Genomic DNA, 26016 nt, shown 5'->3' with positions numbered 1-26016 from the left:
TCATAGTATCACACAACGTTTAGGGGTAATTTTTAACATATTTCCAAATAATTGATCAAAGCTGCAGCTTCACAAATAATAGTACATACATGTACCACAAACAAGGATAATGGGTTACCGTTGTCTTTACAAATCCAAATCAGTTTGTCTTTCAAATACAAATAATTGATCTAATGATAGAAAAACATCCAAAACTTGGTATATCGTATGTCGATAATAATGATTTTCATTTGATAACTATTTGAATAAAATTTAGAATGGAAACGGGGAATGTGTCAAATAGACTAAAAACGAACAAAAAGCAGAAAACTGACAAAGGTAACACTGGGTATTAAACGCAGCGAACCAATCCATCAATCGGTGGCAAGCTTAATCTGATCCTAATCAATAGTGTATACTAGTTCAGCAAAAATGGACTAACAAAGGCCAGAAAATTCTAATTTGGTACAACTTCCAGGTTTGAAAAGGTTACTTCCTGTTAATCTCTGTTAAAGTCAAAGTCTGCTAACTAATGTTAAAAACACTATGACATTATCATGTACCAATAATTAATTGAAGCAAAGATTGAAATCTAGAACGTCAGATTTATTATGAATGCAAAGTTTATAAAGCATTGACCTGAAATCAAACGAGTTTTTATTGTATATGATGCATCTGTTATATTCTTATATGACGTCCTATTATCTTCAACCAGTATAATCACAATATATCTACCTTTAGCGCAAACGCATTAATACACAAAAACGGCGGTTCCGTTTTACGACCAACTTATGTATACGGCCAGACATTCTCAATTTTTCGACATCAAAATCCCCAGTTTACGAAGGCCAAGATTCAGATAAAATATATTTATCTCTATTCTACCTCAAAATAAATTGGTTGGGCATTTATATTCGTATTTTACCCATCGCAGGGTGAAATAATCGAAAATAAATGCCCATCCGGTGGTTAAATGCAAACAAATCTAAGGCTTCCATGAATTACCTCTTAAAAATCATACAGCTTAATAAAAAAGGGAGACAACTTTGATTGAATGTCTACGTACCTTTACAACCGTATATTTAACAATATGTCGAAACTTACAATTTATTATCTTCTTTGGTTTCTTTTGAAAAGTGATAATTAGCCAAAATAAAAAGAAGTCACTAATGGTTTACCAGTTACAAACGCATATCACTTATATCAAATGCATATTTCATATTGAGTCTCTGGATCTCTTCGGTCAAAATTTATTCTCCATATCCGTATGATATAACGAGCAATTTAGTAAAATAAATTGGTCGTAATGTTTTACGGTTGCAAAGGAGTACTCCGCACAAGAAAATCAGTGTTCGTGGAGATAAGTCTTTCAACTTTCAAAACGAAAATACTTCGCCAGATAATAATTAGGCGGATGAAAACAGAAATTACTTAAAAACCCTTTGTTCAGTGAGCAATTGAATATTTTTCCACCGTATGTAAATATTTTGGTAGAAAAATATTGACTTAAAATTTAAATGGTAAATTTTGCTGTCATATTTGTTTGATGTATACCGATTCAAAAATATTTGGTTTTCATATACTTTCGTTAAAAATCAAGGGGTTCAGTAGGTACTTCCGGTTTAAAAAAAATAACTTCCAGTTTAAGGTTACGACGCAAAGACTTTAAATCAAAAGACCTTACACTATTTGTAAAAAGTGAATTTCAGGAGCCTGTAATTCAGTGGTTGTCGTTTGTTTATGTGTTACATATTTATTTTTCATTCATTTTTTTACATAAATAAGGCCGTGTTCACATTGACCTAAACTCGGTGTTGTTTAAACACATAAACTAAACATAATTACGTTCCCATTGATAAAACTCAATGATTACATGTAGTTTAAATCATGTTTTGTCTACATTCAGTCGATAGTCAATGTAGGCCTTGTGAAGGTTAAGTGTACACAAAACTAAGCATTTAGAACTGTAATTTTCCCATGTATTTAAAAAAGGAACGAATTTTAAAGAAAATTGATACTTATAACACTTATTAATAAAGTTATTTACCGAAATATTTGTCCAAACTTGATATATGTATGTGTAATAAAAACACTTTACGTAGTATTATTAACCCCTTATCAAGACTCATCCATAGATTCGTCATTCCCGAACACATAATTCGTATGAAAAGGGACCCGAATCGACTGGACGTACACACTGACAGAAATATTTGCCACTGGTCTTTACTCAAACAACGATTCATTCATAAATACAAAACTGAAAAAAGGTGAGGTTAAATTTTTGTTTGTGTAGTATTTCAGATCCGTTAAAATACTATTAGAATTTAAAAAAAAAACAATTACCCCCTCCCTTTGCCAAATATTCCTTAGAAAAAAATACTATTTGAAACAAACGGAATGATAGAAATGTAGTGATCCTTTTTAAACATCGCATTTTTTCTTTGTCTGTAAGCACGCTGATGCGGCTTACTTTTTTTAATCTGTAATTGAGACATCTTTAGACTACAGCAAATCATCAAAAATGATTTCTTAAAGGAGTAACCACTTTACTTCAGAAAAAAAGGGGGGAGGGGGGGGGGGGGGGGGGGGGTCCGAGTCCGAATTTTTTCTTGCGCGAAATTATGATGTTTTTTTTTCGATGGTATCAATTTAATATTTAACACTATAGTGTATGGATTCAAAATACTTGTTCGTTCTAATCATCTGTATGACCCGATGTTTTTTGTAATCAAATGGTAGAAATATCCATCTACTTTTTTTTTTGAGACAAATGGTCGTTCACTAACTGCTAGAACAGTTGTTTGTAAAGTTAAGTTCGGTTCTACGTAATCAACATTCAAATGACATATAGTTTACAAATGTGAACAAATCGTATGTTCAGGTAACTAAACAAGGTGTATAGATCTGAACAAATTTCATGTGAAACAAGTGTGCATTACATTAAACCAAATGTAAACATGTTTACTGTACACGGCGTTTGGTGTGAACACGGACTAAGGCCGTTAGTTTTCTCGTTTGAATTGTTTTACATTGTCTTATCGGGGCCTTTTATAGCTGACAATGCGGTATGGGCTTTGTTCATTGTTGAAGGCCGTACGGTGACCTATAGTTGTTAATGTTTGTGTCATTTTTGTCTTTTGTGGATAGTTGTTTCATTGGCAATCATACCACATCTTCTTGTTTATATATTCAACGTAACCTTTTAATCAAAATTGACCTTCTTTTATTTTTAGTGGACCAAGGACCTTAAATCAAAAGACCCAGGGCTCTATCACGTGTTGATTACTAGTTACAAATGCATATCAGTTATATCAAATACAGAAGGACAAATACCTCGTATATTGAGTCTGCTATTGATTCCAACAAATGTGAACAGAAATTCTTGACGATATAACGAGCTCTTTGGAAAAAAAAGTTGTACGGTTGCTAAAGAGTATCAATAACAAGAAAAACAATGTTCTGGAAGATAATTCTTACAAAAAAAGTGTTCACTCATACAGGTTGAAAGTCAAAAGCACAATATCTTCGATATCATATGTAAAATATATAATCGAAATGTTGCGAAAAAAAAAAAACTCTGTAGGAAACGAATGTAGCGGAACAAAAGAACAATTGAAGGTCTTCCCCTCCCCAAATATATTTTGACAGAAAGCTAATCAATGAGCAATATAACATTTAATAAAGATGATAAATAACGTCAATAACTTAAATCTATACTTCACGACCCTCACATATCAATTGTGAAGTTGATACGGAATATTTATCAAAACGGTCTTTTGTTCTGCCGATGGACTTTTTTTTTTAAAGCACATAACGTTCAATGACATTACCCTGGTGTATCAACTTTCTGCTAAAACACTGATGACGTTTAAGTCTGAAGTAAAAGCCTTAAATTCCTATTTATACTGAGCAAAACAAATTAAGCAACACTTTTTTCTTCTTTTTTTTTTCGTTTCTTAATCAAATATATTGAAATATCATTGATATAATCTTTAGGTTTACTATTTATTTTAACTGTCGTACTGTTTTCAGGTTAATGATTTCTGGACATTTTATCTATGCACGTGTAAGCAATGATTAACCTGTTTACCTGTACTTATATGATTTTTTTTTCATTTACGTTTAGAGACACGCCATTGGTAAGAAATCGCATAAACGTTTTAAGGAGGCTAGTGGGTACAAAAAAATCAGCAAAAAATTATTACTTTATGATTTGGTACAAAAATCGACCAAAAAAATTATTTCAGTTTGGCCCCAGATGACTTTTGAAATGTTTGTATCATCGAAAAAGCTCCAAATTATCTCCCTTTGGTGCAAAAATGCCATTTTTTGCCATTCATTTTAAAATATCTTTTTTAACTCATCGGTGACCTATATTTTTTATTATTGTTTTCAAATAAGCTATACATAAACTAAGTAATTGTAAAATTTAAGCGATTTCTGTAATTAGGTTATTTTTTTATTTTGATGTAACCTCAATTTCGCCTATTAGTTCAACAAAAAAAAAGGACATTAACAAAAATGTATGCTTCTTCCGGAGGCAGATTTTGAGCTTAAATGGACGGTAACCTCATTTTTTTATTTCATTTTTCTATTAAGTATAGGATAAAGTTCATTAAGAGAAAAATATAGCGAAATCCTATATAAGAAAAATAATGATTTATACCCAGGAGCCCCCTTAAACAATTGCACTAGCCCTCTCGAAAATGACCGCCAGGGAGCTATTAAGATGGTTGATGCAGTAATGAGTGTTGCCGATGTCAAGGCTCGATTGAATGTGCATACGCCAACAGTTTGGAGACACATAAACAGTCAATCTGGAATTGCAAAGGCTTGGCCAAAACGATCCCAAGACCTCAATGCGATCGAACAAATATGGGATCAGTTAAACCGATACATCCGTAAAACTCCCCGTAATTTCCAAAATTTACTAGAATTTGAAAATGCACTGATAAGGAAATGAAATGGAATTCAAAAACGGTAAAAACCAAAAGATACTAAATAGAATGCAAAAATAATAAAAATATGTTATCGTTGCACATGGAGCATGAACGAGATATTGATTTTGAATAATACTATACCCATTTCCACAGTGAGATGCTACATTCCTAAAGAATGTGCGTGATAAACATGCATGTTACTTCTGACTTTTCATAATTCCATTTTGTTATTTTCATAATAATATGTTGTTTAGTTTTTGTAATAAAATTTAAAAAAAAATTGGGCTCACTAATATCATAACATCTAATCTATTCAGGTTTACAAAAGCATTTCATATAATATTCTATTTGTTTTCCCCTGAGATTGATGGATGTAAAATTGACCTTTAGAAATACCTTCCTGATAAGAATTAGATTTAATAATAAGTCGTTCAACAAGTTAAATAAGGACAAGTAGGTAATATAAATGACATTTTCCCTTCTTTCCATTTTGTCAGAAATAATTTTTATCTTTCATCTTACTCATAAAGTGTTATATTTCGATGAGCAATAGTCAAAATATTCATAAAGCTTGAAATGTATGCATGACAACTGCTTAAAACGGGTAATTTTTTATCCTCAAAATATGCATTTTTTGTGGCAAATGTCAACATATGTCTTGTTAGTTTATCGATAGCTACCAACAGACTAAATTTCAAGAAAATCTGAGACTATGCGTTCCGCAACTTTGATGGTTGTTACAGAGAATTGCTATTAATACCAGAAACAAACACATTGCCTTATCTACGTCATTTAATATCAGGTGTAAAGTTATCACAATCGGAATCACGACACATTTTCTTATTCCAATATAGATCAAAACAATGTTCTTTTGATAAATAACTCTATCTTCCAGTTTTTTAAACCTTAAGTACATTAGGAAATAAGGTGCATATTATATTGACAACATTGTAACGGCTATATCCAATTATCCTTATCTTTTTTTTACAGCTAACTACATGGACGCTGGATAAACAAATTCCGAGACACGTCTTAGAGCAATGCAATGTCACACTCAGCAAAAAAGTCATATTCTGAAACAGGTCACGATTGGTACTTAAACGACTAGACGATGTAAATTGTAAACACAATCTAAGACTTATAATACATGTCCTTAGTTAGTTTAGACACAGACACATCTTAGATGCATGTTTTTTTATTAGTTGCAAGTGGCTTTGAACAAGCTGTCAGTAACTGCGAGTACTCTCAGATATGTACTTAGTGTCTGGTGTGGTTGGGATGTATAAGCAAGGCGGCCCGTCCATTTTTATATGCATTTTTATCCTTCTGATGAGTTAGGCCTTTTTCTACTGATTGATATAGTTCGTTCTTATGTTGTACTGTTACTCCACTTTAATACACAGGGTCGCGGAGGGTTGGGATCCCACTAACGTGTTGAACCCGCCTCTTTCTGTATGTATGAGCATGTCACAAGTCCGGAGCCTGTAGTTCAGTGGTTGTCTTTTGCTTATGTGTTACATACTTGCCTCTCGTTAATTTTTTGTACATAAACTAGGCCTATAGTTTTCACGTATGAATTTTTTAACATTTATTTTTATTTCGGTACCTTTTAAGGCTGACTATGCGGCATTGGCTTTGCTCAATATTGAAGTCTGTACGGTGACCTATATTTGTAAATGTCTGTGTCATTTGGTCTCTTTTGAAGAGAGGTCTCATTGGTAATTATCCCACATCTTCTTTTTAATATATACATCGTATGCATCAACCAATTTGTGTTAGTATCCATATAATTTACGAGTATCATTTTTAACCTTTTCTCATCATGCCTTAGTTGGGGTATTCTGCATAATAAACACACTCCTGTATATGAAATAGGTATAGTATGAACATATACGAGCATAACGTATCAACTGAGATATGTAAACACTCGACGAAGGGGTAGAAAGTATGCTACATTTTACATGATCTCACTTTGTGATAAAGTTTTTAATTTCTTCTTCAAAATATGTTTCCAGTGATTCTATCTCCCTATGACCAATCAGTGGTGTGGTCTATTATTGAAATGGTCATTCGACGAAGATATGCATTAGTGGAAGAGGACAACATCAAATTGCAATTGAGAGGAAGATCTGGCTTGCATTTATAGTCCCTACGATGGCCGTTCTTTCTTATGTGAAATGGCTTTTCTAACTCGCTTACATACTGTTTTACCACATTTACACTGTAGATGACAAACAACATGTTGTAGTAACTGGGACTTAAATACTAACTCGATTACAGATATAAACCGAAGGGAGAAATTTAACTTGATAGTTCAATAAAGCCGAATAAAGCTTCAGACACGCCTTCACAAATTGACTTGTTAAAATAATAGAACTCTTATAATCTAATATGTTAGTATGAAAAATGAAGACCTTTTGTGAGGATTCGGACTGATAAATGTTCTATATTTTGCCGGGGCAATGACCACATCATCTATCACTGTTGTACAACTATGTATAAGTAACCAGCTATGAACTATGTTTATTCTATTGTTTGCATAAATAGTGTGTGTTATATACTTTTAACAAAGACACATTATGCCAACATGTACAATTGTAAAACAAATATTTACGCACGAAATTTCAGAAATGACTTTTTTTAATAAAGTAAAATAGAAAAACTACATGGATAAAAAAAATATGTAGTTTGAGTGCCAATAAAACAGCTCTATATCAAAGTCACAATTTGAAAACCATTAAAGGGCAAAGTATGGTCTTCAACACGGACCCTTGGTTTACACCAAACACTACGCTATAAAGGGCCCAACACATGACTAGTGTAAAATCATCCAATATGTCTGTATGAATTACCAATACATTTTATTGCAACCTAATATCAATTATGATAGCAAAAGTAAGCAAATAGTTGTTAATAAAGTAACAAAAATTATAAATATCTATAAAAAGATTAAATTCATGGTTGTGCCAATGATCATATATAATGGGATGTATAGATTAATACATAGGGGGTGATCAATAAAGTTTAATTTAGCGTAACCCGTACGTTAGCGTGTTATGATAGATGGACCTTGTGGTTTTATGTAACAGAGGATTTGAATTTGAAAAACAGATATCAAATTGTCACAGATACCAAAGGTACGACAAAATCAAGAAGTCAAAGAAAACATACTGACAACAAAATGACGTAAACTAAAAAACACACGTTTACCATACATTGGATTGAACTTAAGACTTAGCAACACGGATCTAATTTAAAAGCAAGGGATACGCTCATGTGTTTCAGTAAATTAATGGTGTCTACATAATTCAGCTTTATTTTACCCTTTCTGTTTATAATATTCAATTTCACTTGTTAAATTAATAATAGGTGCTTAGAAAAGATTGGTACAGCTAATTTGAAAACCAGTTTGAGGTTGGCTCAATGATTTAATAAACAAAACATATGAGACAATGAAAGTTGACAATACATTAACATAGCCATACTCTTCAAATACTTTATACCTTATTCTCTTGATTGGGATCTATACTTGATGTTTTGAGTAACAATTTGACCATTTCCAGTTTTCCTCTCCTTACAGCTTTGTGTAAAACAGTGTTGCCATCCTGTAATAAACAGTTGTTTTTTACAGTTCTTTCCAATATTCTGCTAAACAATCAAATTGTATTACGGGTATATTTTATGTTGTGAACAATGTATGGGTATGGAGTTTGATCTCACTCAAATATCAAATTGAATGTTTATTTTTCTTCATAAAACAACCATTGCACAAACAGCAAATGAATTAAATAGATATAAGAAGATGTGGTATGAGTGCCAATTAAACAGTTTAACATCAAAGTCTGAATGTTAAAAAGTAAACCATTATAGGTCAAAATACGGTCTTCAACACAAAGCTTAGAATCACACCGAGCAGCAAGCTATAAAAAACTCCAAAAATGACTACTGTAAAACCATTCAATATGTCTCTATGAATGACTAATACATCTTCGCTCAACTTAAACTGCTTTACAATTGGATTTTGTAATAGTTATTATGATAGGAAAATTTCATAAAAAGTTATTATTAATGTTAAAAAATAAAAACATGTATGAAAATATCAAATGTGTGCTTGTACCAATGATATGCATAATTAGATGTATAGACAAATACATAAGGAAGGATGTATATAAAATTATTTGCTTTTTCTGTCTCATTTTATTCTCCACTCATAAGTTAGAGTGTTATAATACGTGGACTCTGTGGGTTTATGTAACAAAGGACATAAAGTTGAAAAAAAAGATGACAAATTGTTCTCCTGAAAATAGAGCAGAGTCGATCCAAAACCATAAGTCTTACACAAACTGACAGCAAAATGATAATCTTAAAAACGTTTACCACACCTTGAATATAAACATAAGACTGAGCAACACGGACTTAATTCAAGAGCATGGGATACGCTCATGTGCTTCAGAAAAATAATGATGTCTTAGCTTTTTTTTACCTTTTTTACAATATTCAATTTCACTTGTTCAATTAATTTTAAGTAATTGTAAGGAAAGATTGGTATAGCTAACATGATGTAATTGTTTGACTCAACGTTATGATAAGCATAACATATGACACATTTGTTTGCTGATTAAACTTGATTCTATCTCACTCGAATATCCAATTTTATGTTTTCTTTTCTTCATAAAACCACCATTGTTCTTACAGCAACTGAGTAACATAGTGTAGATGACTTTGTATTCCTTGCGAAAATTGTACGTCTGTTTCCCTTTAAGGTATACAAATTAGTTGTAAGTGGTTATTTGAATGTAGATTAAGGCTGATGATTTTTTAGGTCGGGTACCCAACGTTTGAAAATCGTCGTAAGTAGTACATTTCATACCTCATATACTTTCTTAGGATCTAAAGATGTTCTTTCTAATAACAATTTTAAAATTTCGAATCGTTCTTCTTCTGCAGCTATGTCAAAAGGAGTGTTCCCATGCTAAAAAAGAAATGTTGGAAATGTTACGAGATTCATTGAACTTAAAGGGAATGAAGAAACATGTACAAATCATATCTGAATTTTGTTTTAGGGAATAATTCATTTTGATACTTCAATTAAATAATGCACAATAACTAAATTCAGAATATACAATATAAAATAAAATCATGTTTGCCTTAAATGTTTTAGTACATTGCGTTTCTTTTGAAACAGTAGATTTGCATTAATCTTATTTTGTAAATTAAATAAACAAAACATGATCATGGTCAGGAATTGCAGCTGTCATCTCAATTTCAAAAGATTGCAAGTTTTCTAATGAAAGGTCGGCAGTTGTCTTTGTTTACTCCAACTGTCTCCACTGAATAATACTGGTCGCTATGATGTGGCTTCTGTCACTAAACGTGTTACTTAACATGTTACTCACCAACAAACCAAAGAACCAACATGATCTTGGTTACTCTCATTTAATGACAGTTGAGATTATTACGAACAGCCCTCAAGACAGATATATAAACCATGAATGACTACAATTGTGCATCATATTGTAGAAAACAACATTAACTAAGTATATTAAATTCAAAAGCAAAAATAGAAAATTATTGTTATATGTCAACAAGTAACGACTATATTCTTTTAGAGTTACGATGACATTCCGTTAATCTGTAATTGATATTTTTTCGGTAACAAGATCACAAACAAATGTATGTTATTAGAACGCACATACAGGTTTAAAAAGTATTTTATTATCAGTGATCATACCCCATATAATGTATTATAAATATCTAAAACAAGATTGATGTAAAATCGTCACTTAGCACTAAGTGTAATACCACCATTAATTTTCACCTTTTAGTCTTTGTAAAATTTGCACTTTTAAAAGGAAATGTGTAAATGTATCTTTATTTCAAATAAAGAAAAATACCTGGCTTAAGTATTTCAATAAATCGTTGGCAAAGCCTATCCCAGCACCCCAACTCCATAGATCATAAGATGTTTCGAACATCTATTTAGACCAATGTGAATTAACTAATTGACCATAGCCATGTCCATCGCCAAGAGCCCAAGCTATTGCATAGTGACACTTATTATAAAAATACTGTAATTATATTAGCTGCTCGACACCTCATGATCTGTCTGACTAATAATTTTCTATACTCTTTATCTACTTAACCTTGTTTTTCAATTCAACGAACACAGTTTAAAATCTATTTTTATAACCTGCAACATATCAATAACACAGAGTTGTTGATGTTACTGTGTCTTTCAAGTTTTTATGCCTACTAAAAGCAAACAGAGGATTTATCAAATAAAAATGTTGCCTCTTCATCATCCTTTAATTTATCCCAGTGTTTTTAGTTATTGTTCGTTATGTGTGATTGCTGTCTTGAAAACACTGTGAAAATACCAAGGGAGGCGACTGTATTACAGATTTTGGCTTTACCTTTAATGTGTCTTTTCTTTGTTTTGCAGTCACTTCCTGCATAACAGTTTGAATTTCCTTTTTTGGATATCCTCTCTTAATAAGGCGCTCAGAAAATAACGCATATTGTGCTTGCAAATCTACTGGATCGTTCGTACATATCTTAAAGCGAAGGATTTCTCCTTTAATTATGCCTCTTAAAGTAGAGGATGGGTGGCATGAGGATCTTTCTAAGTACTGATAATTTTCAGTCTTTTTTCGGAATGTAGAGAGGTCTAAGATTCTTATTTCTCTAAATCTGTGGCCTTTAGATACCAACACATCTTAAAACTGCATTTTAGTTTGTAATTTCTCGTGTGTAAATTTTAGAAGAGTATGTTATATGTTAGCATGTTTAAAAAATTGTGCTATTTCAACATATGTACCTTCATTGTAAATAAAAAAGGCATCGTCACTAAATCAATAGAGGATTGATATTTTCTGTTTGTGTTTGAAAGTTCTACAAATACTAGTTAAGACTTCATAAACTCTCAGATTCGTAATTGTAGGTGATAAACTATTTCCCATTGGAACTCCAGTTGAAGTTTTATAAAATTTACCATTGAACATAAATTCATTATTTTCAAGAACTATCTTTAGCAGTTCCAATATATATCGCAGCGGAGGCAATGGTATCATATGTTAACATTTAATTATCGTAGGCCAAGCATGCTTGACTGCGTCAATCATTTCTACATGGGACATATTGTTGTACATTTCTTTTATGTAAAAACTGATTAATTAGGCGTCAGGTTTTACCTGCAATTTCTCAATAATATTTATAAATTCTAATGAGTCTCTTAAATGTGTTACTTATTTAACTACTGCTGGAAGCATAAATGTATCCAAATACTTCCCTATTTTCCATAAAACAGTACCCGATACTGAAACAATAGGCCTTCCTTGAATCCTGACATTTTTATACAGCGTAGGATTTTGTTGAACCCTTTCTATTAGTTCAGGATCAAGTTTGTGCAATTTAGGTAGAAGATACAACCTTCCTGGTTTGAGATCTCGCTTAGCAGAAAGATATTTAAACGTGATTTCATCAATGACCCCTTTTCTATGCATTTCAAAAATAATAGTATTGTAACGGATTATTTCGGCCTCATTGTTCGACACTGTGTGTCCGTGTCCCCTCCCCCTTTTCACTCTTATATTTAATGCGTTTCCCTCAGTTTTGGTTTGTTGCCCCGATTTTGTTTTTTGTCCATAGATTTATGAGTTTTGAACAGCGGTATACTACTGTTGCCTTTATTTATCAGATTAAATCTCCGTTTAACCGTATTGGATACTTATAAATTTTTGAATATGTTTCTTTTCATTTGAATAAGTTATTTTAGATATTTATTATGAACAGTAACTTGAGCAAAGATAAAAATAACGTCTAAGTCCTCCCTGAAACTGAGTCGCCTTTCTATAAATTTTTTGTACAGTGTAAATACAGAATTTCCTTATACTAGACCTACCTTTATATATTTGTTGATGATTGTATTATGTTTTTTTAATCTCTATATGTATTTATATTAAGTAAATAAGTTAACCTGGTCAAGTTTCTAGAGACTCAACGTCTCTCTTTTTCCTTGTAATGTCCGCCATGTTTACTGGAGTCGCTTTACCGTAAACCGTCAAAGTGCACTGTCGTGAACGGCAATATTACGTTGAAATAGAGTCATTCTAGTCGCTTTTGACGTCAATATGAAGTATTTTAAGTCTTTTTGTTGTATATATCCGGCATTACCATTAAGCGCGTTAGTCGTGATCGGACTACCGTGGCAAAAGGTTGCTTACAATCACAAGCCTAATAATAAATCCTTTCTGCACTGTAAATTACAATTTGAGTCTTGCACTTTGAAAAGGTTAGGAAATATTTTATCAGAATTTTACTTTATGTAAAGCATAGATTTATAATTTTATACTATAAGGGACTCTTAAGATTAGAGATCATTTGACGTACAAAAAGTTACATACTGAAAAGTACAGAAAAGTCAGAAATATAAAATATTCCATACGCAGTCTCGAGTCTTAAGTCGCTATTCAAATAAGACGTCAACATAGTTTTTCTTCAGAGAGAGTAACAGTTAAAGTTATTCTTGTATTATTTACTTGATATATCAATAGTGTAGAAACTGCAATTATTAACGATTCTTTACACATATATTACGAAGTCGAATATTCACAAAAAGTACAGTAAAACCCGGAGTCGCAACTTATAAATTTGAGAAGTCGACATAACTTATATAATTATAGAGATTAATAATATTGTTTATTTAATACATGTGTATATAGAACTTGACTAGAGTACTCACAAGCTTGCATACTATTTAAGTGTTATTTAATGTGTTGATCTGATGTAAAAAGAGATGCAATATTGAAACTGTCTGAATTACATATATTTATATAATTGATCATAGTAACACTTCATTAAATCATTAACTTGAAACGAATTATTTATTTCTGTCTTCTGAAACAACGCAGCTTTAAATATACCTATTGGATTACAGGGTTGAGTTAACCCAAGGGAGCAATCATTTGAAACAGTTTTTATTGTCGAGTATTAGTTTGTCTGGCGGATTGTCTAGTTTTGTCAGTGGGTCAGAGTTTCACTTCAGGGTACCGAAACCGCTATAGCAACACCGATCGAAAACGTTACATTTGGTGGCCAATGTGGGAAGTCCCAAATACTAAGGGGCTCTCCGAACTAAGCTGAAGTGAAATTCATAGTGAAATTCATAGAAATATAATTAATTAGTTCCGTTTAATAAATAAATATGTCAAAAACAAATGTCAGACAACCTAGTTTTGTTGTTATAGAAGAAGAGGAAAATAGTACAAGTCCGTTTTGGGTTCGATCACGGCTCCCCGCAATGTCCGTGAACCTGGACTCGGATATGGACAGGATTCTTATTGATTTGACACCATCAGGGGAGGTTCAAATGCGGGTCAATAGGGAAAAGCATGATGAATTCACTAATCCAGCGGGAGCTACTGAAAAGTCAATTCAGACTTCAACAGAAAGTATAGATGTATCTAAACTTAAACAAGAGCTAAATGAAATAAGGGAGAGGGAAAGCATATTAATGGGTTTATTTGAGAGTCATTCCGGCGACGAGTGTCGCAAATCACGGGAATCCTATGGAGGGGAGAGTTTTTGTAATAAGGTTTTCCCTGGTCTCCTAAATGACAGGAGGCGGCAACAGGCAGATCTCCGCGGTCTAAGTAGTGACCAGTACTTTGGGCCCAGCACTAACTCTCTATGGCAGGCACCTCACAACATAACTGATGAGGGGTGCAATACTGTCCGAATGGACAGAAACGGGTGTGTAGACACCATGACTCCTCCTGTAAGAAGGGCTACTAATGCAGTAGCAGGGAATGGAAATTATAGTGAGAACTCCCATCCAATTTCTAATATAAATGATAACACAGTCAATAATTGTGTACCACAAATAAATGAACCTTCAGTTCATTTCAAAAATAAGAAAACAATTACGTTTGACGGAACAGGTAGTTGGCAAGACTTTTTAGTTCAATTTGAACTAATATCTACTGTGAATACGTGGGATAACGGCATGAAAGCTTATGACCTTGCAACTAGTTTACGTGGAGTTGCACAAGGAATAGTGACCGATATTGAGCCTGCTAAAAGGTTAAATTATGACTATCTTGTATCTGCTTTTACATCTCGTTTCGAGCCTGCAAATCAAGTAAATATGTACAAAGTACAAATGAATTCCATTTATAGCAAGCCTAGTCAAACTTTGCCAGAAATGGCACAAGAAATTCTTGAGTAACTAGACAAGCTTATCCGACTGCACCTATTGAAATAAGGGATCAACTAGCCAAAGACTGTTTTGTTCGTGCAATTAATGATCCAAAAATACAATTATCAATATTTCAAAGGGAACCAAAAACAATTGATGATTGTTTAAGGTTTGGTCTGGAATATGAAGCTTTCACTGTTGATCAACAGAGATTAAATAATACAAAACCAGCAACACGCATGTTTTCCGAAAATGATGATTCTGCCGAATACGATGTAGTTACTCGCTCGGCAAAGATAACAAATGGAGAAATTGACAAATAAAGAAAGTCAAAATTTTAGTAGGATGACGTGTTTTTATTGTTGGAATAAGGGTCACATTAAGAAAGAATGCAGAAAATTTGAATGGGACAAAAGACACAATTGTGTCAAAAGTAACAAATTTGTTCCAAATTATAACAATCAAAGTTCACAGTCTAACAGTACAAATAACAGATTTCAAAGACAGGGAAACTGGTAAATGCTTGGGATAAGGACCGTTCACCAGCAGTTGAGGAAAGGGACTCGAGGTCCATTAGTTTAATTAAGTCAAATAAACAAGACAGTTTGTTTGTTAAATGTTTTATTATTGATGTTGTTGTTAATTGTTTAATTGATACAGGGTCCACAATTTGTGTAATACACCCAAGAAAGTTTGAAAAACTTCCAATTGAGTTTAAACCGGAAATTCAAAGAAATAACCATCGGCTTTGTTTGGCCGATGGTAGTTTTGTAAATACAATGGGTCATGTAGATTTACCTATTACAATAGGAAATTATACCATAATTAAAAAAATTACTGTTGCAGAGATTGACGTACCAGCAGTAATTGGTGAAAGGGGAAAGGGGTACTATTGTTGAAGGATTCAAATATAGATTGTATAAAAGAGAGTCAAATGAGTTCAACTTTCAAATAAAACTTAGTGACAAACTTACTATTCCGCCCAATACGGAAGTGATCATATCAGGAATTGTTGAAGGGGATTCAAGTAGTATAATGAATGCTATAGTTGAACCAATACCATCAACATATACGGAGACTTTACTAGTTGCTAAAGCACTAGTGGACCCCAGTTGTGGTCAAGTACCTATACGAATGGTCAATTTGAGTAAATATAAACAAATAATGCAGCCTTTCACACATGTTGCCACATGTGAACTTATTGACACAGGTTCAGTCTCCAATGAACCAAGGTCAGAAAAACTCAGGCGGTTGAGTTCATCATCATGTGACGAAGTAAATGAATTACCGAGTCTTTTGCAAGATTTGAAATTAAGGAGCAGTGAACTTTTGAATGAGGGTCAAATTGATCAGTTAGAGTCTGTTTTAAAAAGACACAATCAAACATTTTCTTAAAATAAAGTTGATTAAGGAAGGTCTACTGCCATTAAACATAAAATTGACACTGGTAATGCCAAACCAGTAAAGCAACTCCCTAGGCGTTTACCTCTAACAAAAAGGAATGAAGTCGATAAAGCAATTCAACGTCTTTTGGACGGTAAGTGATGTATTAGATAGAATAGTACTACAAGGACTAAAAGTCTCACCTAAAAAATGTAGTTTGCTTCAGAAACAAGTTTCTTTCCTTGGACATATTGTCGCAAGTGAGGGTATAGCAACAGACCCTGATAAAATTGCTAGTGTAAAAATATGGCCAGTGCCACAATCACTGACAGATGTTCGGAGTTTTCTAGGAACATGTTCATATTAGCGCAAATTTATTAAAAATTTTGCTGAAATTGCAAGACCACTTCATAAATTAACAGAGAAAAATTGTACTTTTGATTGGACCAATGAATGGAATGAAGCTTTTGAGAAACTTCAAATGACTTTAATGTCTGCACCAATTATAGGCTACCCTGAAATGATAAAACAATTCATACTAGATACGGATGGAGGTGGTTTCGGAATTGGCGCAGTCCTTTCTCAAGTTCATGAAGGCAAAGAGGTTGTAGTAGCATATTACAGTAAATCCCTCAGTAAAGCGCAACGACAATACTGTGTAACAAGACGAAACTTTTGGCTGTAATATTCAGCATTAAACATTTTCATCACTATCTCTATGGTACACATTTCAAAGTACGAACAGATCATGGAGCTTTAACCTGGCTTCTCAGGTTCAAAAATCCTGAAGGTCAAATGGCCAGATGGCTTGAGACTTTAAACACACATAATTTTGAAATTCGTCACCGCCCTGGTTAACAACATGGTAATGCAGACGGTTTGTCTCGCAGACAATGTTTTCCATGTGGTCATTGTTCAAAACAGGATTAAAAAGAAATGGATAATTCTGATGAAATTTTTGAAACGGTTGAGTTTTTAAGAATGGCTAAAAAGCTGGACTCTCAAGATAGTTCAAATAAAACAGACTCAGATATGTGGTATGAGCATAAAACAAATGAAGAAATGTTTGAAGCCCAAAAGAGAAATAATGTGTTGTTCAATTTATTCTGTCTGAAGTCTGATAATAATAACAGACCTGAATGGGCCGATGTGGCTTAAAGTGATGTAAAACTTAAGAAATAATGGGATCGCATTGTATTAATAAACAATGTGCTGTACCGAAAGTGGATAAACACTACCACTGAAGAAAGTAATTTACAATTCATAGTCCCTGAAATTTGGAAAGAAAATATTATGAAAATGTTACATAATGACATACAAGTTGGCCATTTTGGCATACACAAAACTGTTGCACGAGCACAGAATAGATTTTATTGGGTTAATCATAAAGATGAAATAACCAAATGGGTGCAAAACTGTATTGTTTGCAATTCACGCAAACAGCCTTCCAGAAAAGCTAGAAGCAAAATGAAACAATACAATGTGTGTGCTCCCATGGAAAGAGTTGCCTTGGATATAATAGGACCCTTACCGATTTCATATAAAATAACAAATATGCTTTGATTGTAACAGATTATTTTACTAAATGGGTAGAAGGCTTTCCCATGCCAGATATGGAAACTACTACCATAGTTGATAACTTTGTTAACCATTTCTTCTGTAGATTTGGAATACCTTGTCAAATGCACTAAGATCAAGGGAGACAATTTGAGTCTGGTTAATTTAATGAACTTTGTGCTAAGTTAAAAATTGACAAAACAAGGACTACATCATTTAGGCCACAAAGTAATGGTCTTGTGGAGCGTTACAATAGAACTCTTGAAAATACCATTAGTAAATACATCAGCAAAAATCAAAAGGATTGGGATGAGCAACTTCCCTGGGCTTTAATGGTTTACAACTCATCAGAACATGACACGACTAAGTTTAGTCCTAGTATGCCTATGCTAGGCAGAGAACTACAATTGCCAGTTGATTTGATATATGGTCCCCACCCCCAGGAAATTGAATATCCTGACGAAACAGTATCACACAATGATTGTGTTAAAGATATGCAGGAAGGCATATGGAAAGTGTCTGCTGAAGCACGACAAAATATTTCTAAAAATAGTGATAAACAAAAACGTCAGTCTGATGTTAAGGCACATGAGAACAAATACAAGACAAGCGATGTAGTATGGCTTCATACTTTTAATCGGAAGCCAAAACTGAGTCCAAAGTTACAAAGGAATTGGGATGGGCCATACTTTGTTGTAACAGTTATATCGGATTTAATATATAAAATTAAAAAGACAGCAACGTCTAAAATGCAAATTGTGCATCATGATAGGGTAAAACCATTCTTTGGTGATGTTCAAAACTGGGTCAACGAACTAGAAAATCAAAGAAATGACAATACTGTTAACACTGTGGTTGCCTCTGGAATTTGATAAATAAATAAAATGTGTTTCAAATTCGTATTTGAAAGCTAGTAAATGTGTTTGAATAAATGTTTTTGAATAAATGAAGATTGCATTTTGTGTGTTCATATATATATAAGTACGTCTGAGTCAGTGACAACCCTACAACAGATGTATCCATCGGATCGCCATCAATGATGGTGATACATGGCTGTGTACATAATGTATATACAACTCGTCTAAACATCAACCCAACAATGTTAGACCTGTAAATTTGCTTTCGCAAATTTTTGGTTCTTCCCTCGCCGGGATTCGAACCCATGCTACTGTGATATCGTGACACCAAATCGCCTGCACTGCAGCCGTCCCGCTAGACCACACGACCACCTGGGCTCTCATTAAAAGAGCTTTCGGTGGCCATATGTTACCTTTCCACGTCATTTTTTAATCTAGCGGCGTACTACAGTACATGATATATAAGGCATGAAGATTAAAAACTGACGTGGAAAGGTAACATATGGCCACCGAAAGCTCTTTTAATGAGAGCCCAGGTGGTCGTGTGGTCTAGCGGGACGGCTGCAGTGCAGGCGTTTTGGTGTCACGATATCACAGTAGCATGGGTTCGAATCCCGGCGAGGGAAGAACCAAAAATTTGCAAAAGCAAATTTACAGGTCTAACATTGTTGGGTTGATGTTTAGACGAGTTGTATATACATTATGTACACAGCCATGTAATACTATCATTGATGGCGATCCGATGGATACATCTGTTGTAGGGTTGTCACTGACTCAGACGTACTTATGAATATAATTTTTTTCTGTGACTGTATCTTACATTAATTTGTAGGATCCTTTACTATAGATAATTTAGCTGATCTGTAACATTAACATCTTCATGCCTTATATATCATGTACTGTAGTACGCCGCTAGATTAAAAACTGACGTGGAAAGGTAACATATGGCCACCGAAAGCTCTTTTAATGAGAGCCCAGGTGGTCGTGTGGTCAAGCGGGACGGCTGCAGTGCAGGCGATTTGGTGTCACGATATCACAGTAGCATGGGTTCGAATCCCGGCGAGGGAAGAACCAAAAATTTGCAAAAGCAAATTTACAGGTCTAACATTGTTGGGTTGATGTTTAGACGAGTTGTATATATATATATATATTACGGATTACAAATGTGTCGAGGTTTGTGATTGGATAACAACACAGAGATGTCAGTGTATATTCAGGAAACTGCCGGGGTATATACGACGTTTTTATCCCCAATTGGAACCTCAGAAACGTCATCATAACACCGGTAACTATGTGACGTAGTCAAAAGCTTTTGATTGTCAGAGGCTCACAGAGGGAAAACAATGACGTGCTTCAGTCAATAATACATTTTTGATACAAAAACACGCAATTTACACTTTCAATACTTAAACTTAATGTTAAAAGTGTTATTATAAATTATTACATACACGATAAAATTATGATCACAGCAAATTAGAAAATCCTTCACGTATGCCGAACATATTAGGGTTTCAACTTATAACTTATATGTGTTGTGAACAAAATCCTGCACTGGAAAATAACATTAAGTCAGGGGTAATCCGTAATATATGTGTAATTCAGGTCTCAGAAAGGGTATATACTGTGACATTCCCGGCTTAGGGCTTATATCCCCTTCGCCTTCGGCTCACGGGATATAAACTCTAAGCCGGGAATGTCACAGTATATACCCTGTCTGAGACCTGAATAACATATAATATATATATATATTAATCATAGCGAGGTTTATTGCTGTGTGTTAATAAAAAGTTATGTGTTTCATTTTTTTAAATAGAATGAAAAACAGAGATTTAAGTATAGATATTATAAAAAGTATGGGTACTGGTCAACTGTGCTGTGTGTTAAAATTGAATATATTCTCAAAACAGTATATTATACTTCAGATGGTTTTCTTCTGCTCTTACTTGGTACCTACAAGTAAGAGTTTCCGCCTGATTGAATATGAAAATGTTCACAGACATATCCTGAATCCCAGAACCAACAACAAATAACTTGTAATCCCAGAAACACCGACCCGAAAACCAGTGCCAACCTCTAATTTTAAAGCTGCACAGTCACTAGGCCAAGAGAAGTAACACCACCAACAACAACAATATTGACAAGGTCTGTTAAACCTATGTTGCCACTATCCGAAATATCCCCTTACAGCATTTCTTTGGGCATTGAGGATTACAGCTCCTTGTCACCTGACAAGAAAAATCTAGTGGATTTATTTGACTCTCCTACTAGACAGGCTGTGGAAGAGCTAATAGAAGAACCGAGTATGGTATCTAAGCAACCATGTCCAGAACCATTCACAGTTACTACTACTTTGAGGGATAGTAAGCATTTGGCATTGCCAGCTATTGGGGATGAAGTCTGTCCTGAAGACAGATTTCAGGTCCCACCCTCCCACTTCCAGTGTTCCTGTTGGTATCTAAGAAGGCAAAGAAGACAGGAAAATATACAGGCAGTGTATTGCCAATAGGAAATGGCTGTGTAAAGAAAGAGGAAATGTGTATTCTGCCCGATGGGACAGTTTACAAACTGTCTGCTACATGGGTACCAGATCAATCTTTTCAAAGTTTGAAGTCAAAGGACACACAGACAGAAGAGGGTCAAGTTCAATAAACCTGTACGCAAACATAGGATAAGCGGGTTGTGCTTGCAACAACAACCACCCAGACGAGGAGAGTTATCAAGAACGAGAGAGAGGTCCAAACAGAAGACTGTAGAGTGGCAATGGAAAAAGAAACAGAAGAAGAACTAGAGCTAGACGTAGAAGAAGAATACATGGATTTTGACTTTTATCATTAGAACAGTTTTATTTTCGGACAATTATAGGCATTTAGAAATTAGTTATTATATAAAAATTTATATTAAAGGTAGAGTAATTAGGAAAATTTTTGAGTTGGGTAAAGTTTTTGATAGTTTGGGAAGGGATTGGTTATTACGAACATATATTAATGAAACTTAAATGTTTCATTCCAGTTTAGAGTGTTGTGTGTTGAGAATATGCATAGTTGTATATAAAATGCATTTATTTATTGTATTTGTTTGAATAAATTTTGAAGAAATGTGTATTATAAAGGTATTATATTAATAAATGCTAAAAATAATTTTAGTAAATCAACTTGTCCGAGGTCGGACAATTTTTTAATGATGGGGGCAATGTAACGGATTTTGGCCTCATTGTTCAACAGTTTGTGTCCCCTCCCCCTTTTCAATTTTTATCAGATTAAATCTCCGTTTAACCGTATTGGATACTTATAAATTTTTGAATATGTTTCTTTATATTAGAATAAGTTATTTTATATATTTATTATGAAACGTAACTTGAGCAAAAATAAAAAAAACAACGTCAAGTCCTGCCTGAAACTGAGTCGCCTTTCTATTTTTTTTTGTACAGTGTAAATACAGAATTTCCTTATACTGGACCTACCTTTATATATTTGTTGATGATTGTTTTATGTTGTTTTAATCTCTATATATATTTATATTTAGTGAATTAGTTAACCTGGTCAAGTTTCTAGAGACTCAGAACTCTCTTTTTCCTTGTAATGTCCGCCATGTTTACTGGAGTCGGTTTACCGTAAACCGTCAAAGAGCATTGTCATGAACGGCAATATAACGTTGAAATAGAGTCTTTCGAGTCGCTTTTGACGTCAATATGAAGTCTTTTAAGTCTTTTTGATGTATATATACGGCACTATTATTGAGCGCGTTAGTCGTGATCGGACTACCGTGGCAAAAGGTTGCTTACAATCACAAGCCTAATAATAAATCCTTTCTGCACTGTAACTTACAATTTGAGTCTTGCACTTTGAAAAGGATAGGAAATGTTTTGTCAGAGTTTTACTTTATGTAAAGCATAGATTTATAATTTTATACTATAAGGGACTCTTAAGATTAGAGATCATTTGACGTACAAAAAGTTATATACTGAAAAGTACAGAAAAGTCAGAAATATAAAATATTCCATACGCAGTCTCGAGTCTTAAGTCGCTATTCAAATAAGACGTCAACATAGTTTTTCTTCAGAGAGAGTAACAGTTAAAGTTATTCTTGTATTATTTACTTGATATATCAATAGTGTAGAAACTGCAATTATTAACGATTCTTTACACATATATTACGAAGTCGAATATTCACAAAAAGTACAGTAAAACCCGGAGTCGCAACGTATACATTTGAGAAGTCGACATAACTTATATAATTATAGAGATTTCTATAATTACTTATTAATAAGATTGTTTATTTAATATATGTGAATATAGATCTTGACAAGAGTACTCACAAGCTTGCATACTATTTAAGTGTTATTTAATGTGTTGATCTGATGAAAAAGAGATGCAATATTGAAACTGTCTGAATTACATATATTTATATAACTGATCATAGTAACACTTCATTAAATCATTAACTTGAAACGAATTATTTATTTCTGTCTTCTGAAACAACGCAGCTTTAAATATACCTATTGAATTACAGGGTTGAGTTAACCCAAGGGAGCAGTCATTTGAAACAGTATGTATTGCCGAGTATTAGTTTGTTTGGCGGATTGTCTAGTTTTGTCAGTGGGTCAGAGTTTCACTTCAGGGTAACAAAAAAGCTATAGCAACACCGAGCGAAAACGTAACAGTATTGATTTTCTGGTTGGTATCTATTATGTCTAATTTTGAAATTTCCATGAAGTGAGTAGCCTCAGAACTTCATTTATATATCCCAGATCACTGTGGTGTTATTTTTTTCTGCTTTTCGAATAACTATTTTTTCGATTTGTTTCAGGAAAGAAATTGCCGAAAAAAAGAATGAAATTTATCAGCACTTAGAGAGGTCCTCATGCCACCCATCCTCTACTTTCAGTGGCATAATTAAAGGAGAAATGCTTCGCTTTAAGAGATGTTTGAACGATCCAGTAGATTTGAAAACACAATATGCGTTATTTTCTGAGCGCCTTATTAAAAAGGGGTTATCCAAAAAATGAAATTATTACAGTTATGCAGGAAGTGACTGCAAAACAAAGAAAAGACACATTAATGGTGAAGCCAAAATCTGTATTACAGTCGCCTCACTTGTATTCTCCACAGTGTTTTCAAGACAGAAATCACACATAAAGAACAATAACTTAAAACACTGGGATAAATTAAAGGATGACGAAGAGGCAAAACTTGTATTTGATAAAAGACCTCTGTTTGCTTTCCGTAGTCATAAAAACTTGAAAGACACAGTAATATCAGCAACACTTGGTAATTGGTATGTTGCAGGTTATGAAAATAAATTCTAAACTTTGTTCGTTAGATTGACAAACAAGGTTAAGTAGATAAAGAGTATAGAAAAATATTAGTCAGACAGATCATGAGGTGTCGAGCCCCTAATAAAAATTACAGTATTTTTATAATAAGTGTCACTATGCAATGGCCTGTGCTCCTGACGATGGGCATAGCCATTATCAATTAGTTAATTTTAATTGGTCTTAATGGATGTTCGAAACACCTTATGATATATGGAGTTGGGGTGCTCGGATAGGCTTTGACAACGATTTATTGAAATTGTTATGTTTAATGCTCTTGTAAAAAAAAATTTCCAGCATCACATTGTTTCGATTTGCAGTAAAAAAAAATACGACCTTTGTCCCTGATATCCCACCTTTCTTGATGTCAGAGAGAAACTTTACACATGATTAACAATACAAGATCTGCAATTTAGTTGATATGAATAAAATTGTAAGTCGAAAACTTGTGGGTATTTTGGAATATTTGGCTTTCAATAACGACATAATAAATATTGCCTCTCTGGGTGTCTTCATTCAAATGCTATAAGTATGAAGGGACACAGTTAAAAAAGTAACAGTTGTAAACACTCGATTTACACAGAAATTACGTGGATGAAATTGTCAGTCGCCTTCATTAATGATTTTTACCATTTTTTGCGAAGTTTGCTTAATAATGGAAACCACATTTTCAAATGTACGTAATCGCTGTTAAAAATTCATCAATCGATTGAGAGAAAACGAATCCGCGATACAAACTAAAACCGAGGGAAACACATCCACTATAAGAGGAAACCTCACGAAACAACAGAACACTGAAGTGTAACATAAACAAGCAACAATGCAATATACATAAAAACGAACTATTAGACAACACTGCCATATTTCTGTAGTACAGGACATTTAAGAAATAAGGTGGTTGAACTTGAATCTTTCGCTAGACAATCCTTTGCGCTTCATGACAATGTTATATATGCCGCTAAAATGATTTCATTACATGACGGGAAAACATAACAAATCAATGGAAAAATAGTGAGCTGATTTTGAATTTGTGGCTAGCCAAACCTTCGCACTTTATAGAAATGTTAAATATTCCGCAAAATGACAACATTACATGACAGGAATAATGTAGAAATAAATGGAATAATACCAATAACAGTGAAATACATACAAAATTAATATAAGAGTCCATTTCGACATGTTAACTACAGAATAACAACAAATACCTCAAACTAATTAAGGACAGTACACACAATCAGCTTAAATGAACTATGAACTATATGTCTGTCACACAAATGTATCAACGCCAAAAAAGTAACGTCACATGTAAATTTCGAAAAATTAGATATGAATCAAAATTAGGTTTCTAATTAAGTTACTTGATATATTTTATAACAATTACAAGACTATAAATATAGAATTGTGTAAGTAATAGTGCAACTAACTATGTCGGCCTTTCTTCTCAATCAAACTCTTTAAAAGAAATAAATACAGTCTACATAGTTACTTTCATCTAAAATTATACTAATGAACTGGTTGATTACATATCTTTATTTGTAGATATTGGTGGAAGAGAAAGAAGAATCCCAACTACAAAAGGTAAGAAACAAAACAATATTCGATCAGATTACATATAAAAATGTGCAGCTTAATACATGAACGCTGGATAAAATACCGAGACACGTCTTATAGCAATGCGAAGTCAAATTCAGCAAAAAAAGTCATATTCGGAAACAGGTCACGGTTGGTACTGAAACAACTAGACGACGTAAATTGTAAACGCAATCTAAGACTTGGAATACATGTCCTTAATTA

General features: G+C 33.4%; 2 protein-coding genes across 2 annotated transcripts in view; one reads left to right on the top strand and one right to left on the bottom strand.

Annotated features, from left to right (window-relative positions):
- The window catches only part of LOC134727759 (uncharacterized), a 124383-nt gene extending 113009 nt beyond the window's left edge, over positions 1 to 11374 (bottom strand). Inside the window, exons 1-3 of the mRNA XM_063592146.1 lie at positions 11333 to 11374; positions 9790 to 9891; positions 8423 to 8524 (exon numbers count right to left, since the gene is read on the bottom strand). Coding sequence (XP_063448216.1) covers positions 8423 to 8524; positions 9790 to 9891; positions 11333 to 11374 — 246 coding nt within the window. The remainder of the gene's footprint in view (positions 1 to 8422; positions 8525 to 9789; positions 9892 to 11332) is intronic.
- Positions 11375 to 17478: 6104 nt separating this feature from the next.
- LOC134727758 (uncharacterized) lies at positions 17479 to 18926 on the top strand. The gene is made up of 2 exons (XM_063592144.1): positions 17479 to 17534; positions 18275 to 18926. Exons 1-2 carry the CDS (start codon positions 17479 to 17481, stop codon positions 18924 to 18926), a joined length of 708 nt encoding a protein of 235 aa, XP_063448214.1.
- Positions 18927 to 26016: the final 7090 nt, after the last annotated feature.

Source organism: Mytilus trossulus, chromosome 8 (assembly GCF_036588685.1).
Source record: "Mytilus trossulus isolate FHL-02 chromosome 8, PNRI_Mtr1.1.1.hap1, whole genome shotgun sequence".
NCBI classification, from domain to species: Eukaryota; Metazoa; Mollusca; class Bivalvia; order Mytilida; family Mytilidae; genus Mytilus; species Mytilus trossulus.
The sequence above is the reverse complement of the archived record's forward strand: the minus strand, read 5'-3'. Positions and strand labels throughout refer to the sequence as shown.